Source organism: Purpureocillium lilacinum (genome assembly GCF_023168085.1).
Source record: "Purpureocillium lilacinum CBS 284.36 DNA, scaffold_2, whole genome shotgun sequence".
Lineage (NCBI taxonomy): Eukaryota > Fungi > Ascomycota > Sordariomycetes > Hypocreales > Ophiocordycipitaceae > Purpureocillium > Purpureocillium lilacinum.
The window spans coordinates 952,661-970,955 of record NW_027072112.1 but is presented as its reverse complement, the minus strand read 5'-3'; the positions used below and the strand labels follow the sequence as shown (position 1 = coordinate 970,955).

Here is an 18,295-nt window from a genome sequence, read left to right as displayed (position 1 = left end):
AATGTGATGTGCTGTGATGTGCTGTGATGTGATGTGATACAGAAACGGGTACTTTGTACAGCAGGAGAGGTACAAGCGAAGAGACGGGTGGTGGTGGTGGATGGCTGCTGTATAAAAGGATCGCGGTCGTCCCGGTGTTAGTCTATCTTTTGGGAAGTGTTGCATCGCGACGACATCACGACGATACTACGACATCACGACAAGGCTACGAATATACGAACGCGAAACAAGCCATGACTGTTCCAGCGACAACGACGTCGTCGACGGCCTCGGCGCAGGAGCCCTCCGACTGGCAGGCACGCGGCGCGGCCAAGCGGAAGCAGCGCGATGCGGCCATCCCAGCGGCGTGGCGACTGAGCGACGAGGTGCTCGCATCACTGCAGATGCCGCTGGAGAGCAACGCCAACAACGTCCTGGACGTGCCGCGCCGGAGCGGCATCCTGAGCGAGCGCGAGCTGCACATCACGGAGGGGTACGACGTCAGGGGCCTACTCGCAGGGCTGGCGGGCGGGGAGATGACGGCGGTGGAGGTGACGGCTGCGTTTAGCAAGCGGGCGGCCGTCGCGCAGCAAGTTGTACGTCCCTGCGAACCATTGCCGGCTACTTCTCCGGCGTGGAGCCCCATAGAAGCGAATAGGGGTGGACGAGGTGTAGGAGATGATGGCTGACACATGAGCGCAGACCAACTGCCTCACCGAGATGTACTTTGCCGACGCAGAGAAGCGGGCGCGCGAGCTCGACGCCATGCGCGAGGGTGGGCGGCTGGCGGGCCCGCTGCACGGCCTGCCCATCAGCATCAAGGACTCGTTCCAGGTGGCCGGGTCACAGGCGACGATTGGCATCGTGGGGTTCCTGGACCGGACGAGCGAGGCCAACTCGGCGCTGGTGGAGATGCTGCTTGGTCTGGGGGCGGTGCTGTACTGCAAGACGAACGTGCCGCAGACCATGATGGTGAGTCGCGCCCACCTGTCTCGGGTGTTTTTGCGATGGCGGCTCGCTGACGGGGAGGGAGTAAAGACATGCGACTCGCAGAACAACGTGTTTGGACGGACGCTGAACCCCTTGAATACGAGCCTCGGGGCGGGAGGATCGAGTGGCGGCGAGGGTGCGCTTGTTGCGATGCGAGGATCCCCTCTCGGCGTTGGGACTGACGTGGGCGGTATGAGTCTCCAGTCCGGAGATGTAGAGCTGAGACGGCTGACGACGAGACCCAGGTTCTGTTCGCATCCCGGCGTTGTGCTGCGGCACGTACGGCTTCCGGCCCACGACAGGGCGCATCCCCTACGGCGGACAGGCGCGATGCGTTACCGCCGGCCTCAAGCACATCGTGGCGTGCGCGGGCCCGCTTGCCAACGACATGGACAGCATGGGCATCTTCCTCAAGACAGTCATCGACGCCCGCCCCTGGCTCCACGACGCAACGGCAGTCGACGTGCCGTGGCGGGATGTCTCGCAAGACTTTGCAGGACGCAAGCTCCGCCTAGGCCTCCTGGCCGAGGACCCGACCTACCCGCTGCACCCACCCGTGCGCAAGGCCCTCGCCGAGGCGGTGCGTCTCCTCGAGTCGGCAGGCCACGAGGTGGTGCGGCTCACGGCGGAGGAGTGCCAGACGGCGCGGGCGGGGCAGGTCGCGTGGCAGTGCTTCTCGCTCGACGACGCGCCGTCGCGGGCGGTGGATGCGTCGGGCGAGCCGGCGATCCCGTCGCGCGTGTGCACGCTGGAGCGGCTGCGCGGCGTGGACATGGGCTTCGTGGCGGACCTGCCGCCCAGCAGCGGCGACGACAGCAACGGCGGGCTGAAGCGGCTGGCGGCGCTCAACGTGAAGCGGCAGGAGATCGAGGACCGGTGGAGGCGAGTCTGGGTCGAGCGCGGGCGGCTCGACGGCGTGGTGGCGCCGGCGGCGCAGAACACGGCCGTGGAGCACGACGAGTTTGGCATCCCGCCGTACACGATGCTGCTCAACGTGCTGGACGTGAGTTTGGTTCCCCCCTTCCTTTCCTCAGCCGATGCGTGGGACGTCGGGGCGGCGATGCTGATCGAGGGCCACTGCAGTACCCGGCGTGCGTGATACCGTTTGCAAAGGCGGACGAGTCGACGGAGGGAGAGGCGTTTGAGCTGGCGAGCGGGCAGAGCGGGCCGCAATGTGAGTGTTTACCGTTGTGCCCCGAACCGATTATTCTTTCCCTTCCCTCCCATGATCTCTCAGGCCCCCTCCCTCCCTGCCATTGACGGACACACTGACTGACGGGGTTTCATCCATGGCAGATCGCCCGGAGCGGATCCGCGGGGCGCCGTGCTCGATCCAGGTCTTCACGTCGACGATGCGGGACGAGGAGTGCTTCGAGGTGGCCAAGCTCGTGGACGCGTGCGTGAACGGGAAGGCAAAGTAAACTTGGTGCGTTGATGAGTCGCAGCAACTGCGGATCCCAGCTGGAAGGTAACAGCCGAGCAAAAATCTTTCCCGCGGTGGAGTCCGCCTTGGTTCTCGTGGAGCGTGCGTATTACTTCGTAATAGCGTTTTTGGTAGGTTGCATGGACAGCGCCATCGGCGGTGCGAAGCGTTGTGCTACACTAGATGTAACCATTGAATGCCGTCGTGATGCGAGGTGGTGACGGGAGGAGTTGGTGGCCGGTGAGCGGCACGCCATCGACGGGATTTTCAGTGGCGTCTGGGCTATGCCACAGCGGGTCGCTCCGCGCCCCGTGGGGACCCGATAGTGATCGAAGCCTAGGTAGGTTCTCCATGTCGCTGGGCTGGATTTGGGCAGGGCTGGCCAGAGCACCTCCGCGGCCGCAGCGAGCCTCCACTGGAAGCCCCCCAAGTGCTCGTGGAAGCAGCCGTGCGCTACGTGAAGCCTCTTCCGTTTTTCATCATCGACCGAGACGGGACTGCCATCCAACCTGGACGGAACCTACAAGGTTCCAATCCAGATCCAGTCCAACCCTCAGTTACCGTGCCCTTCCGCCTCATCATACCTCATCCATCCGCCGCCATCCCTCGTCCTAAACGCCGCCATCTCCCTCCTCTCCAGACGTCCTCCAACGACCGGCCATGAACCATCATGCTCCACGAATCTCAGCTCCCGCGTTCTTGCGACCGCTGCCACGCCCTCAAGGAGAGATGCCAGCGGCTGCCCGGCGCGCCCAAGTGTGACCGCTGCGATCGCCTGCAGCTGCCATGCCAGTCAAATCGTCCCGTGAAGCGGCCAGGCCGGCGACCACGGCCATACCATCACCTGCGGACGGCCTCCAAGCCGGCCGCGTCCTTGAACTCGACCGAAGAGTCTCTGCCTACGCCTCCGGCAGAAGACAAGGACAAGGAAAAGTGGCACTCGCTGTGCTCCAGCCTGACCCGCCTCGCCGACTCGCCCCCCATCGACGACGATGTGCACATTATGCAGCGCATCCTCTCCGACGAGTTCCTCCAGCAGTTTGTGCTGCCGAGCTTCTGCGAGGCCCATCGCGAGACCCTCGTTTCGCAGTTCTTTGCCTCGCGCTCGATCGTCAAGGACGCGTATGTGGCCTGTGCCATCTCCATGCCGGGCCCAGGAGAGGACGTCAGCGTCCCGCTCGACGATATGCGCCTCGCGAGTAGTTACCGCAGGGCTTCTGCTGCGTTGTCCGTCCTTCGCACCATCAAAATCAAGGGTGAGCACGACGTGCCCTTGTGCCTGGCCTTGGGCGGGGCGCTGCTCACCTTTGCGCTGCGCGTGGGTGGCTCTGATGCCCATGCAATATGCAGCAACGTCCTCGGCATGGCCAAGGACCTCTACGAGCAAAAAGGCGGTGCCATTCCCGTCGACCTTGGCTTCCTCACGTGTCTGGTGCTCACCGAGACGTCGGAGTGCTTGCTGCGTGGGGGTGTGCCTACGTTGAGGTTGAGGCCGCCGGCTGCCAGCGTGGACCGCTACATCGGGCTGACCCAGACGCTGATGCCCTACTTTTACGATCTGTGCGTGCTGAGCACAGGCATGGCTCAAGATCCAGGGGATGACACGGCCGAGCGACTGGACGCCCTGGAGAGGGAGATCCGCAACTGGCTACCCGACACCCCAGATGGCTTCATCAACAACTACTCCGCCACAGAGGTCTCGCGCATGACATGCCAGGCCACCGTCATGCAGACGGCTGCCCTGCTCGTCATCCATCGGCTACGGCATCCCTTTGGGACGGAGCAAGACGCCGCGCGGGCCATGTCCTCGAGCATTCTCAAGCAGCTCGACCTCACGCGGCTCATCACCGGCCAGACGCCCAGAAGCATCGATCTGGCGCTCGCCGTGGCGTGCCTCGAGGTTGAAGACGAAGCTGAGCGATGGCATCATCTTCGCAGTGCCTCATCGATTGGCATTTACTCTGGACTGTTCCGCAAGCGCATGGCGGACTGGATCACCATGGTGTGGCAAGCGCGCCAGACACACTGCCCTCTTTACTGGTATGACCTAGGTGCCGTTCACAGGACACCATCTTGAGACAGGCTAGGAAGTCGTCGTCATTATTCGTTATAACTGCATCGCGGCAGTGCCGGCATTGGAAGTTGCAGTGTACCGCTGCACGTTCCTGGGGCCCCGATGGAAGGGTAGGGCGTGCAATCAAAGACTCACAACTTCGAAACCCTCCGGGCGATCTTGCGGGGAACCCTCCGGTCGGTGGACCCACATCGGATCGGGCCCGCGGGTCCCGGGTCCCTTTCGGGGCTTCGCACTGCTCCAAGCCACCCGGCCTGCGGGGCGGTTCTAGCTTCTACCTTGGGCTTGGATGCCTTCGCCCTGGGAGCTGGGTTCCCGTTTCGATGGACTGATACAAGGCAAAGAGCCAAGGACAATGGGAATCGCCGAATGTCCGTGGCTTATCGTTTTTCGTCGGCGACCGAGTCGATGATGGCTCTTCGTACGCAGCCGCAAACCTAGATAAAGGGCGGCAACGGCGACACCGTTCCATTGATAACACCAGGTCCCTCGATTCGACCCTACAATCTTGAACTGTCACGGTACACGAGCAATTACAACATGACTTCCGCCCCTTCACTCGCAGAGGCGGTCAAGAGCCGCATCGCCCTCCCGCCAGGGCTTCCCAAGCCGAACCCGACCACTGCGGTATGGCAGGACCCTCCGCACCCGACTGTCGCAGACGCGCAGTCGGCTGTCTTGCCCAAGACTGTCGACATTGCCATCATCGGCTCGGGCATCACCGGCTGCTCCGTCGCACACACTCTTCTCGATGCGTCTCCCACCCTCCGTGTCACGGTGCTAGAAGCGCGACAGGCCGTCAGCGGCGCAACAGGTCGCAACGGCGGGCATCTGCTATCGGATAGCTCATCGTTGGTGCCCAAGCTCGTCCCTGCCATCGGCACCGATGCGGCGGGTGAGGTGGCGCGGTTCAGCGAGGCCAATATAGCTCGCATCAAAGAGCTGGTCGCGGCTCTCGACAGACTGGAGCGAGAGGCAGTCGAGCTGAGGGAGGTTATTGGCAGCGCGGCTTTTGGGGACGCGGAGACGCTGGCTGCGGCACAGGAAGGGCTCAAGATCCTGGAGGAGATACATCCGGGGAGTGGCTTACAACACAAGATTGTGTCTGCCGAGGAGGCTGTCAAGGTAAATTGAGTCGTCACCGACTGATAACATGTTCCCGGCTCGTGGCTGACATCCTGCAGAAGTACAAGTACAACACGAGCATTGCTGGCGCGGTTGAGCAGCAGGGCGCGGCCGCTTTATGGCCGTATCGTCTCATCACGGCCGTCTTCCGTCAGCTTCTCGACAAGCATTCGGATCGGTTTAACCTCGAAACAAGCACTCCAGTGCAGTCCATCGAGTGCACTAACGCCGAGGGACCGGAGTATCCGTACACCCTCACCACACCTAGAGGTACGATCCGCGCGGCCAAGATCATCCACTGCACCAACGGCTTCTCAGGCCATCTCGTGCCAAACCTCCCCGGCCGGCTATTCCCCATACGCGGTACCATGTCCACGCAACAGCCAGGTCCATCCTTTGCCAACCTGGGACAGAATGTGTCGTGGAGCTACCTGTGCAAGCCGAAGCTGGATCATGAGACGGGGGAGTTTTGTCCCGGCTTGTACTACGCCCAGCAAAATGCCCGGACTGGCGCAATCTTCATTGGCGGCGAAGGTCAGAAAATGGAGGACTTGCTGTCCAGCGACGACTCTGTAATTGCTCGCGAGGCGCGTGAGAGTCTTTGTAACGTCCTGCCGCGGATATACGACGCGGACGTGGCGCCCGTGGGCGAACAAAAGGTCTGGTCTGGCATCCTGGGGTTCACGTCGGACGGTCTACCGCTCGTAGGGCGCCTGACCGAGGACCTCACGGGGCGGGCCGGCGACGGGGAGTGGATTGCCGCGGGGTTCAATGGCCATGGCATGGACAAGTGCTGGTTGACGGGGGAGGCGGTTGCAAAGATGGCGATTGGGGGGGAACGACCGGAGGGCTTTCCGAGGGCATTCATGGTGTCACCCGAGAGATGCGGGATGATGGGGGCGGAGCAGGCTCTCGAGGTGTTGCTCGGCTAGAAAGTTGAGGTGGTCTACCGGGCGTAGCCACTCTATATGGCGGATATGAACATGCTTTTGAGATAAGACTCGACGGGAACATTGTAGAACGAGGTGCGTTCTGTCCAGTGTCACAAGCAAGGTGATGAAACACTGGGTTGCTTTCTGTGTATTTCAGCCTTAGTGTCTGCTCAGTCTACTGTCAGAAGCTGTTCAAAGAAGCCCTGGAGATTGTTCACCGGGTCGCGAATGTGAATCTCCAAGATCCAGTGCCTCTTTCGCCCGTCCTTGCCCACGCAGTCCATCGAGTTGACGCTGCCCTCTGCAATATACAGCGTGATCTTGTCGCGGGGGATCCTCTCATGCGGGAACGACCCCACGATGTGTCCCGCAATCGGCGCGCCAAACTCCCACCCCTCGGCGAGCACCTCCTCCACCGCGATGCGATACAGCTCCTCGCCCGTCATGTCGGGCCTGTCACGGAACCTGGCCTTGACGCGGCGCCACAGCGGCTCCAGCGCGTCGCGCAGCTTAATCTTGTTGGGGTCGTCGCCGAGCACAAACGTGCGGCCAAAGTCCGCCTCCCAGGCCTCGAAGACGGGGCCCAGGTCGACGACGAGGATGTCGTCGGCCTGGATGACGCGGTCGGGCGGGTTGTCCTCGAAGGGGCGCAGGGTGTTGGGCCCGCTGCGCACGACGCGCTTGTGCCAGTGCGTGCGGACGCCGTGTCGCGTCTGCCCGAGGGAGTGGATGGCGTCGCTGAGGGCCTTTTCGGAGATGCCCGGGCGGATGAGGGAGTGCTCGATTTCGTCGAAGAGGGCGGCGGCTTTGGTCTGGGCGTCGAGGAGGGAGGCGGCGTAGGAGGCGGCGTCTGCGTCCGCGGAGGACGGTGTTTCTGCAGCGGTGGCCATGAGCGGCGGATATATGGCAGCGCTGTAGAATTTATGTTTTGGTCGCGATTCGCTTTGTGGGAGGAGAAGATGCTGGGGAGCTATTACTATATACGTGCGGCCCAATTGGCAATTGGCGCTCTGGGATGAGCGATGTCGGCGTGGGTGACGACGGTGTAAATGGTGGTGATGATGACGATGGGTTGGGAATCCGCGAACCGTGAGTGGCTCTTTTATATTCATACCCAACCACCGCGCGCCGGCTGTCGCCAGATCTGCAAGGATTCACTCATCGTCCGAACCCGAGTCTCGGCTCGGCGCGGCAGATTCCCTCGCGATTTACATTACATGGCGCCTTCTAGACGCCCTCTAGACGCGGCTGGCTGATGCGCAAAAGGACGCCCTCCGAGTGTATTCCGAGCATCGATGACTGTGCGGCGCTAATACCATTACCAACGGACGGAGTGGACGATGTCCCGCTATGGCTCTACCCGTGTCAGCTCGCCCGCCAAAAAGCCCATGCCCGAATTGCCCCCGCGGTGAACACACGGCCCAGGCCAATCCCCAATTCCTGTTCGGGATCTCGCCGGCGGATACGAAATCAGGACAGAGATAGCGAGCCTTTTCCTGGAGCGGAAATGCGCGTGTTTGCTTGGTACGTACGCTGGCCCAAAGCCGACGCAACTCCGCCCGAGATCCTGCTGACGCAATTGCGACATGTGCTTCACTTCATGTGCCTTCCACTTTCACAGCCCCAGGCGCGCTAGACGGGCTCAACTTTAATGGCCGAGGGCTTCTAATTCAAGCAGCGCACACGAATCCACGGATTTAATGCGGCTATTTCTTGTGATTTCTCTCATCGGATCTGCGCTGGCCGGATTGAAGCTGTGTATACGAGAGCGCTGCAGCGCTTGGAGGAACCCTGAGGGTTCTGGGCTTGAAGCCGCTGCCTCCCTCGCCCAGCCAGCTTCTGCGCCAATGACCCGATGCGGCGCGGCCGGTGGCATTTGATGCGACGGAGAAAAACGCGCATATATACGGCCATATAATGGTTCCGAATGCGATGTAGGGTATGGTCTACAGCCGTTCTCGGCTTCATTACAACGTCCGGGAAACGTGACAGCTGCCCTGGCGTGTATAATCACACGCTGCTCTGAACCCGGGCCGTGCATCCGGCGATTGGCGAGATGCGAGCTTCATCCGCATCATTTTACAGTAAGAACTTGGAGCTGTGTCGGTACACATGTACACGTAGCCCGCTGGTTCGGACGAAAGGCGCTCGCGTAGAATGCCTCAGCTAACTTTGAGTTTGGTTCGTCGCACACGGGCTGATAATCCTGTCATAAGACGTCTCAGTAGTTTATGCTATAGTGATGGCTTCATTGTCTCCTCTCTTGGCTTTGGCTTCCTGCCGTCTGGCCGCACTTCTGCTCACTGAATACATGGATATATATATCGCGACTACTTCGCGGTCAAGGCTAGGACCAAGAGTGTGAGGATAGGTAAGTCTTTTGACTTGTCACATTGCCCGGCTAAGCAGTCGAATCGTCTTATCCAACATGTGGTTACGCTTCTCACTCATACGAACCGTTTCGATCGCTCTACATGTGGCTCTCCTAGCCGTGCAACCGACCAGCGCCAACTCACTGGAGGCGCGGGAAAATACCGTAGATAAACACTGGCTCCATGTTGCTCACCAAAGCTAACTCGATGAGCCAGTACTTTTCCCAGTACGAAGACCTCACCCATGTTGTCGTCGAATATGTACCTCTCGTCGGCACCCTTTACTCACTGTACCGCGGAACCGTCGCCGTGAGGGAGGAGAATTGGAAGATTTATTGGGAGGCAATCGCCGACTCTTGCGAGAGCTCCATTCGCGACGTCGTCCTGGTTGGGAAATGGGCGGAACCCATCCCAGTTACTCTCGTGCATAGCATGGCCGAGTCCTTCACCGAGAAAATGATTCACATCTACCACTCGCCGCCTGATAAGCCACAGATCAGGATCAAGCACGTCCTTAGCAGCAATTCATCTTACGTGTTGATCTCGGAATCCCGCGTCAGCAAGAACGCGGCCAGGTTCTTTACCGGCATGGCGAAAGGAGTATACTACTTCTTCGGTGCCAATTTTGTTGGCACCTTGACCGAGGAAAACTATGCCTGGGCTGGAGAGAGGATACGCCTTGAAGTCCCGCGTGGATTTTACGACGGCGCGCCCATCATGATGTCGTGGACGTGGACGGTGGATGCTTCGGGCGTCGAGCATCGACCGGAAGCTGTGCGTGGGCGGATACGTTTGCACAAGGGGAAGATCCCGAGGTTTGACGTGACTGAACGCGTGGCCGCCGGCCAATGGCAAGGGTACAAGTTCTGGGGAGAGGTCAAGTCGCAAGATCGCATTACTGTCTATATCCTCATCAGCGACAGGAACGTCAGGGTGGACATGAAGAGAGTTCCGGGGACTTAGCGCGGCATCGGATCAATGAAAGTGTGGCGGCTAGGCCGTGGCCTTGGGTCGGGCGGCACAAATCGAAAGGTTCTCGCGAGCGCTTTGTTTCCAAATAGCGAATCTAGTGACATGAAGCATTGACTTGCGGACATAGTATATACGCCTAACTAGCCATGCGTACACCGTCACGACCTAATGTCTCATTACTGACACATGTAGTGTCCACACACCCCATCCTGATCCTGTATGTCGAATAGCCGTCCTCTAGTCATATGGGACTGACGACAGTCCAGAAGGTTCAATGTGCAGGAGTAGCCCCATCGGTGGAAGGGCCTTGAGTTGTCGGCCATTCATCGTCCGACAGAGGCACCCTGCTGTTATTTGAAACGCATTTCTCCAAAGCTGCCCATTCGGCCTTTGTACCCAGGCGGTCGCTGCAGCCCTTGTACTCAAAGAGACACGTTTTGTAGTTGTCTTGGTAACCTCTGCAGATGTCCTCCGCTTCCGGTCGCTGAGGCTTGGTAGACTGTCGCAAGCATTCGTCTCTGGCCTCTTTGCTAAACAACAAGCTAGGGTTTGTCGCAAGAGCTCTTTCGCAGATAAGATGCTGAAGAAGGCAGGCGTTTCGATCCCCGTGATATCTGTTCTTTACCTCCTCAAACGTCGTGCATTTGTCCATGTCTGGGCGTATCTGGAGGCACGCCTTCATGTCATTCCAGTCAACGTCCTTGACCGCAGAGTATCCCATAAGTGACCAACAGCTTCTCAATCTGATGCTGCAGTCGCTATCGTTGCTGAACCCTGCGCAGAGCTCCTCTCTGGATGGCCGTGGTGCCGCTGCCCCGCCGCTCTGGGGGATAGCTCCCGCCGAGCCGAGGATGGATAAAAGAATGACGAGGTTCGTCTTCATATTGACGTAATGTGATTATGGGTTGTCTGATGGGTGGCTTGAAGAGAGTGAATCGAAACTAATGAGCGTTCATACCGTTCGGAAGTGGCAGCACGAGCACCTTTAAATACCCACCGTTCGTCCCAGGAACAGTCGTAATCAAGTATCGGCACGATACTGTGCGAGGCAAACAATAGAATTCTTTTGCCTCGCACCACGGCCTTGGTGTTCATGCATTCCAATGAGTAACAGGCCAAGCCCTTGCTTCATAAGCGTAGATAACGCCATATTTTGGTCGTGCCCAACAACCCATTGCGGCTGACGTTTCTGCGCATGATGGCGTGTTGAGTAGGTCGAGCACTCTATGTTCCGACACGCCCCATTGTCTGCGTGTAGTGATCGACGATGCAAACGAGGATGAGCCCATAGATCAGAAATTCATACCGAATGTCCGTGGAGTTCGACCTGATGCACTAAGCGCATGAAGCCGTTGATGAGCCGCCACCCTTTCGGACATCTGGTTCTGATCCGGCCCCTCAGACAACGAGACTCGTGACTCGTGAGCCCGTCAGCCATGGCCTTCGAACAGTGTTTGAAAGCAGTATGCCAAGAGAAATGCAACCATATTACATCAATGGCATGAAAGAAGAGATGAGGCGAGCGAAGAACGCGATGCTCAACTGGGCGGGCGATTTGGACGGAGGAGGCCGCAGTCCTGGCGAAAGCGTCAATGGTACCCAAACACACCCAATCTTGCAGGCTGCCTCGCAGAAAGCCGAGATACGTACTTGAACAGGTGACAGAAGCGAAGAGGTTACAGAATAGACGCCTGTGACCTCACGGGCATTCGCGATAATGAGTACTGGCGCGACTACGAAGTACGGGCACAGCGGAACAAAGTGGTTGGCTCGTTGGATGTGGCGCATCTCAACCCCGAAAATGGCTGCTGATGTAAATACTGATGACCTCGACTAGGAGACCCATGAGGCATTGTAGCGCTTCCATCATGTGACTGGCATCAAGCGGGGCATTCTCACAACTTTCAGCTGAGAAGCAAGGATTGATCTTGCTCTGCTAGTCACTAGTCATCCGTCCAGACTGACAGCCTCAAAGTCACAGTCCCACCAACAACCGGCAATGGTATCCCGGCCTGAGAAGCACAAGAAAGTCTCCAGTTTACTGAGCTGGACGCGCAATCCAGCTTCGTCGACAAGCCAGGCGACGAAATCAGCTCCCGACGACTCGTCCTCATTTTCGTCAATCGGCAAGAGGACCCCCGAAGCCATCCGCGAGCAGCTTGTGCGAACGTGGCAGACAGTCTGGGAAGGATTATACCAGCAGCATCCACGCGCCAGCTGCTTTCGCATTGATGAGCTGCGGTTCCTATGCTACGGCGCTGGTGCGACTCTCGACGAGGCACGCGCGAACCAGCTGCTCGGCTCTCTTGACGACGCCTTGGCCCACGGCCACTCCCGCTCACCAGGCCTGCGCTACATTCAGCTCGAGAAGAACACCTCAATACAACACATAGACACTCTGTTTGAGCTACTCAACGCATACATCGCCGAGATTGAAGTGGTTGATAAGCTTGAGGCGCTCTTGAGAGACGCTCAGGTTGGCTTGCGGGAGCCGAAGATGGAGGATTGGGAACCAGTCAAGCAGGCCATCCCTCCCCTTGTTGAGTCTGCAGGCCGGAAGATTTCCCACTACAATGCGAGGCTGCACCTCCTACAGTTGGACATTGAGAAAGAAGCATACACGCAGACCTGACAAAGCACCCGAGTGGGTAACTCTAGAATCGCTAGCGTACCCTGGGAAGCACATGAACTCGACGTCGTTCATGCGGTAGCACGGGGAATGACTCGTCAGGCGCTGCTGAACTGCAAATGGCGCCTTTTTGGATGAAATGCATGCCATGACTTGCTGGTGCATTAATGTTGCGGAGACGTCGGATGCGTCGCGGAGACGATTCAGTTTCCCATCCGACTCGGCTTCGTGGGTGAAAACGCACAAGCATACGCAGCGCGACTATGATTGCGTGCCGGTCGGCGCTTGGAACCAAATGATTAGATAGATAGGCACACAGGCTGTAACTAGACACATGTGCGACAACCATGCCACACGGCAGTACGGTACAGTACTCAATGGCGCAGCGCAGCTTGTTCTACTTATGACCTAGTCATGATCTTGATGAACAGCGGCATATCCAACTCGAGTCTGGCGATTCTTGGTACTCTTGTCCACTGAATGGGAAGGCTCCGTCTCATCCGACAATGTGCATGTAGACAGGCGTGAGTCGCGTCGACGCTTTACAATGAAGCTGGCAAGTCTGTTAGAATGCCATGGCGAGTTTTGCGTGACGCCAATGTACTCGCGAAAGTAGGGGAAACTTACATTACGCCGGCAATGACCGCAACGACGGCTGGCAGGCCAAGCCCTACGCTCAGTCCGATGATGAGCTTGTTGCTGACTCCTCCGCTCTCTCCGCTCAGCACTGCACCCAGCCCTGTTGGAGATGCAGACGGTCCCGTGGTCTGCGTCCGCGACGTAGTGGTTGGCGGCGGAGGGACGTACGACTTGGGCGTGCCGGATGATCCAGTGAGCGACATGGCATCCTTTGGGAAGGGCACTGTCGCGAACGCCGTGACCGCTGCTTTTGACCACACCACAGATGACCCAGAGACGACGGTCGCGCTTAAGGTCTTGGTGACAACATTCTTGGACACCGTCTGCAGCGAAGCTGGGCAGTTGATCATGCCGAGAGACATGCACGCCGTTGCCGTGTAGGTCACTTCGGTGACGGTTGTCGACGTCGAGGGATTTCCATTGGCGCGACGCACGGCTCGGGAGGTGACAGGTGATGCGCTGCTTGTGGCTACAGATCCCTTGACCAAGCATGCAGATCCCAGTGTCGTGTAGAAGATGGGAATCTCCGTGGCCGGCGTGGGCCCATACGTGGTGCCCAGGAACCCAAGCGTTGCGCCAGCCGCGGCGCCGATTGCCAGCTTGTAGTCTTGGATGACCCTCAGGGCGCAAGCCGGCTTGCCATCGCCCTCGGGAGCCTGGGTCGTCACATTTGTGACGAACTCGGCCACGTTTGCGTAGACGCGCGCTTCAATTCCCGCGGACGCAGTGAGCTGATTGGGCGAGAAGTCGCCAATCTTAATGTCGATGCCAGAGTCAAAGGCTTTTATAGAGAAGCCGGTGCGTAGCTGCAGGCGAAGGACGGCTCGCAGGACAGTGTTCCCGCTCTGAATAGTAACAGGCAAGAACCTGAACTTGCCTCCCTTGCTGCTTCATTGTCAGTGGCTTCATTGACTCAAAGAGCGACGGCACTTACAATTGCAATCCAGATGCCTGTTTGCTAAACAACGCAATCGTCATCAGAACTTCATCGTCAAGCTTGACGTGGAATCCACTGCTAATCTCAATCTCATTTTCCACGCTGAGGAGGAGATCGATGGAAAAGACGACCCCGAGCAACAAGTCGTTCCCCAAGTCGACACCGAGATTCTTTGAAGAGTAAAGCGTCAAGCTGTAGCTCAGCCCGGAAGACAATATTGTGCTAAGCTCTACGTAGAGCTCGGTGTTGACAAAGGCAACTTGCAGTTGGTAGTCTGGAAATTCGAGGTGCACGTTAAAGTCGATGTGCGGCGGAGGCAGCTGCTCGATCTCGGTTGTGATCTCATCAAGAGTAAAGTTCTTGACGTTTCCTGTGACGACGTTCGTGACGTTGTTCCAGTAGCCTGTAATGCTGTTGAAAGTGTTCTTGGTGCTGTTCTTGACGTCGTCCATTACCTCGCCTCCGTTGAATGACCCGTCAATCGTGAGCTTGGCTCTGGCGAGGCCTTTGATGTAACATTTGGCACACCGGATCTGGATGCCGGCGGAGACTTCAGTGCCATCCCTTCGGCGGTGAGTCACGTTGGCATTTTTGCTGGGTGCATTGTGTCAATACGCGCCCCAATACCGCTCCACCTTGGCAATTGGGGCCTCTTACTACTCGAAAAGCGTCTTATCGTTCAATGCAGCGTCCAAGGCTGTAGAATTGTCGAACAGGACGGTAGTGTTGGAGCCTTTTGCTCTGAGATCAAGTCGCCGGCGAATTTCACGGACCGTATCTTCAGAAGACAGGCCAGGAAGATTGCGTACAACAAGCTCGGAAGACTCTGCAACTGTTGCGAGACCGCAGAGCCAGGTCAAGAGCAAAGATAGTTGCCACCACATATTTAGCATGTCGCACTGTGAGTGGGCTGGCAGCCAGGATAGTGGACAGAGCGGGGGAGTAAGAACATCTGTTGACAGAGCTCCAACAACGCGGAGACGTTGACGATTATTAGTACCGCGTTCTCCTCTCCACGACCAGGCTCGCGATCCTTTGAACTGTCTGGCTGTCCTCCATCACCCTGCGACACGACTGTGGCCATGGCTGAAGCCCATATGCAGGTTGGGCGGACGAGCCAACAACCCGCCCCCAAAGACGCAGCCGGGCTGCAAGGGCCCTGGGCAGGGCAATGGCTTGTCTGAGAGGGCTCGGCTAGCGACTCGACTAAGTGCAACCTGAATCGACTTTCGACTTCCAAACTCCGCAAGTGTTCGTTAAAAAAAACGGTCAGCAACTAGGGTCATTGTGAGCAATACACAGAATAGCTGCCAACAAGCACACAACCTCGTCGCGGACTGATCGTATCGTGGTGTTCACCAGCCTGGACGCAGGATGTGGAGGTTAGGCCGTCGCTCGGCCTGTGCTGCAGCCAACCCACCCACACCCGGTCGCGGACGCACAGCCCCGACCAATTCTCTGGCCTCACCGGGTGAGGACAGGAACGGGGGCCAAATTTAGACTCCTGCACGAGGCTCAACTCGGCCTGTCAGCCTGGCCTAGATTCCGTGCTGCAGGGGTTGGCCCAGTGTACCACGTACGTGGTCGAGATTGGGGTCAACAGACCCACGGCAAGACGACCATCAGGCCGCATTAGCGATGCAGCCTCTGAGCCGTCGCCGCAAGTCGCGCGATCGTCGGGCACGGGCCGGCGCGGCGGCCAGGCCTTCTCCGCACTTCGAGCGACCCGGCTTCAGGGCACGAACGCATTGTAAGATTGCATGCCTGACACAGACAGGGGCGAAGGCCGCAGTTCTGAGCCACACTGCAGAACCGTGTGAAACTCGGGTGCCTGCAGCCGGCTGTCTCTTCATGCAACGCCTTGTCTCACGCGACGGCGCTCGTACTTCGCGAATCCTTTGCGTCTCATTTACCCGGAGCCCCTCGCGTGTCCCAGTCCATTACTGCATCCTCCTCTAGCAGCTGAAATATCTGATAGTTTTGATCCATCCAGTCGCCAAGAGAGAGCCCGGCCATGTTGCCGCCGGGCATGGCCGCAGAATGGTCAGCCCCCATACTTGCCACAGTCGGGTCGAGGCTTTGGAATCCGAAGGACTGGTCGAATGGAAACGAAGAGCTGGCGGCAGTCATGTTCGGGTCTGCAGGGACGCTCACCGTCCCTGCAGCCAGCTTCTCGGGTTGTCTTGATGCTTCGGAACCCGAGTTTCTCGCCTCGACGCATTTGCACGCAACGTCGTACATGAGCCGAAAGATGGCGAGTTGTTTTTCGTAGACTTCGCGATACGTGCTGGCCACCTTCTCGGTTGCTTCGACAACTGACGCGAGTTTCGTCAGGTAATAAGCCGAGGAAGTTTCGACAGTGAGGCAGAACACGACAATGTACGGCACAAACGGTGCTGAAAGCAAAGCCCTGGCCAGATTGCATTAGTCACGGGCTGTGCCAATGGTCGTTGTACTTACCATTGAACGTAAAAGTCCAACATGCTGTGGGAGACGTTCTCCAGGAGGCGCATGCACTGTTGATGCTCTTCCAAGGCTTGTACGGCTGCCGAAATGCAAGAGGCCGAGAATGCAGATCCCGCATCTGTGCCCGGAGGGGCTGTCCGGTAGATGAGCGTCAGCATCGCCAGTCCTGATATCCTCATGGACCTCCAAAAGATGTCTGCAATTGTATCTCCCACGCTGTCTCTGATTGCTTGCAAGCATCGTGTCTGAGAGAATGTTAGTATCCACGAGTTGGCAGATACGGGCTGGGGGATGACGCTACCTCGGCGCTGTCCTGCGTGAAGAAGAGTTTCTCCAGTTCAGCAGCCAGATACCGCGCTCTAGCATCTCTCACGCCGCCCGGTTGCATTAGAGCTCTGGGGCTGCACAGGTCATCATACACCTGGTCCTGCACAAGAGCAATGTCAATCCATTTGCGCCACAACGGATCCAGAGACGTGCTGAAGCCATCCGTCGTCTCAACGTCTACCGTCGGCATGTCACTACTGCGGATTACGGATGCCTTCCCAAGGCAGAATGCCAGCGTCTTCTCCATGACGCAACACATTATGAATAGCCGTTTCTGCCGTCGGGCGGCTGACGAGTTTTCAATGTCTCCGCGGTTGAACCCCAGTGACTGGCACACGTGCGTCGAGTGCACGGCAAGCTTCCAGGCCATGCGTGGTCTTGCAATTTCCATGTAGTGCGACGACTAGGAAACTGTCAGCATGATCCATATTTGTGCCTCTGGGAAACGGTGTCGGCCTCACAGCCATGCATAGGGCCAGAGCCAGGTCGAACGTATGCGCGGCAGAAAATGGAAGCTGAGGCATCACAAGGTCGATGTTTCGATAACAAGCAGTCGACTGGCTTTCGTATTCCGCCCGTAAGTGTGCGTCGGGCTCGTAAAAGCTGCAGCAGTAGAAGATCCGAGCCAAACCGACGTTGACGATTATCAGGTCTGTGATTGACGGTTTTTGTGAATAGCAAGAAGGCAAATATTCGACGAAGTCGCCGACTGACTCAAGCTCAAAAAAGCACAAATATTTGATCGTTTCGTTCTCTGGTGGACATGGTAAGCCACGATCATCAAGTCGACATTGAGCCTGCGATTACCTCTGACCATGCCGAGGCACATCATGGCGGTCTCGAGCGGCGATAGTTTCAGCCCTTCGATCGCTGGGGTCTCTGCGCCCTTGGCGGGAGAAGTAGTCGCGGTTTGCAATTTGCGCTTGGCTTTTGTTTGGACAATCCTTTGCAGCGCGTCGAGGCTGGAGGTTACATCGGGGGTCAACCCCGAGCATGTGCTGTCCACCATCTGCTGTACCAAATCCGCCGCGTGTGCGGCGTGTGTTCGGAGTGGAGTGTCATCTTCAGACTCGACCTCGGACAGATCATCTCGATTGCTAGCCGCGAGAGGAGACTGGCCATGGTAAGAAGACGAAGTGACCGGAGTCAAGGTCCCGCGCGGGAAGGCGTTGGAGTGCGAGGTGCCTGGTGCATTGGCGATTGGATGGGAAGACAGCCCAATCGTGTCAATCGCTGTCCTGATTTGGTCGAGCTTGCTGGATATCTCATCGATCTTGTCTTCACTATGCGTGTGTCGGCATGGGCTCGAACAAAAGGGTGGATTGGGGGCGTCCTACTAAGAGCTGGACACAACAGGGCGTTGCCTTTTTTGCCTGGGCTTGAAGCCGCCGGGAAATGTGCATTTGACCTGCTTGCCCGTGCATGGTGTG

General features: G+C 58.1%; 8 protein-coding genes across 8 annotated transcripts; 5 read left to right on the top strand and 3 right to left on the bottom strand.

Annotated features, from left to right (window-relative positions):
• Positions 1-233: 233 nt before the first annotated feature.
• PLICBS_002121 (uncharacterized protein) lies at positions 234-2,390 on the top strand (the record flags this gene model as incomplete). Its single annotated transcript, XM_018321751.2, has 6 exons — positions 234-575; positions 682-951; positions 1,018-1,159; positions 1,215-1,972; positions 2,053-2,143; positions 2,266-2,390. 6 exons carry the CDS (start codon positions 234-236, stop codon positions 2,388-2,390), a joined length of 1,728 nt encoding a protein of 575 aa, XP_018179230.2.
• A 672-nt stretch (positions 2,391-3,062) lies between these two features.
• PLICBS_002120 (uncharacterized protein) lies at positions 3,063-4,469 on the top strand (the record flags this gene model as incomplete). The annotated part of the gene is made up of 1 exon (XM_018321750.2): positions 3,063-4,469. The coding sequence occupies one exon, from the start codon at positions 3,063-3,065 to the stop codon at positions 4,467-4,469; it is 1,407 nt and encodes a 468-aa protein (XP_018179229.1).
• A 537-nt stretch (positions 4,470-5,006) lies between these two features.
• Positions 5,007-6,523, top strand: PLICBS_002119 (uncharacterized protein; the record flags this gene model as incomplete). Its single annotated transcript, XM_018321749.2, has 2 exons — positions 5,007-5,591; positions 5,651-6,523. The coding sequence occupies 2 exons, from the start codon at positions 5,007-5,009 to the stop codon at positions 6,521-6,523; spliced, it is 1,458 nt and encodes a 485-aa protein (XP_018179228.2).
• A 170-nt stretch (positions 6,524-6,693) lies between these two features.
• Positions 6,694-7,413, bottom strand: PLICBS_002118 (uncharacterized protein; the record flags this gene model as incomplete). The annotated part of the gene is made up of 1 exon (XM_018321748.2): positions 6,694-7,413. One exon carries the CDS (start codon positions 7,411-7,413, stop codon positions 6,694-6,696), a length of 720 nt encoding a protein of 239 aa, XP_018179227.2.
• A 1,665-nt stretch (positions 7,414-9,078) lies between these two features.
• On the top strand, positions 9,079-9,858 carry PLICBS_002117 (uncharacterized protein; the record flags this gene model as incomplete). Its single annotated transcript, XM_018321747.2, has 1 exon — positions 9,079-9,858. The coding sequence occupies one exon, from the start codon at positions 9,079-9,081 to the stop codon at positions 9,856-9,858; it is 780 nt and encodes a 259-aa protein (XP_018179226.2).
• A 2,008-nt stretch (positions 9,859-11,866) lies between these two features.
• PLICBS_002116 (uncharacterized protein) lies at positions 11,867-12,499 on the top strand (the record flags this gene model as incomplete). The annotated part of the gene is made up of 1 exon (XM_018321746.2): positions 11,867-12,499. The coding sequence occupies one exon, from the start codon at positions 11,867-11,869 to the stop codon at positions 12,497-12,499; it is 633 nt and encodes a 210-aa protein (XP_018179225.2).
• Positions 12,500-13,119: 620 nt separating this feature from the next.
• On the bottom strand, positions 13,120-14,956 carry PLICBS_002115 (uncharacterized protein; the record flags this gene model as incomplete). The annotated part of the gene is made up of 3 exons (XM_065599958.1): positions 13,120-14,020; positions 14,070-14,666; positions 14,730-14,956. The coding sequence occupies 3 exons, from the start codon at positions 14,954-14,956 to the stop codon at positions 13,120-13,122; spliced, it is 1,725 nt and encodes a 574-aa protein (XP_065456030.1).
• Positions 14,957-15,977: 1,021 nt separating this feature from the next.
• Positions 15,978-17,389, bottom strand: PLICBS_002114 (uncharacterized protein; the record flags this gene model as incomplete). Its single annotated transcript, XM_018321745.2, has 4 exons — positions 15,978-16,482; positions 16,533-16,783; positions 16,840-17,268; positions 17,327-17,389. The coding sequence occupies 4 exons, from the start codon at positions 17,387-17,389 to the stop codon at positions 15,978-15,980; spliced, it is 1,248 nt and encodes a 415-aa protein (XP_018179224.2).
• Positions 17,390-18,295: the final 906 nt, after the last annotated feature.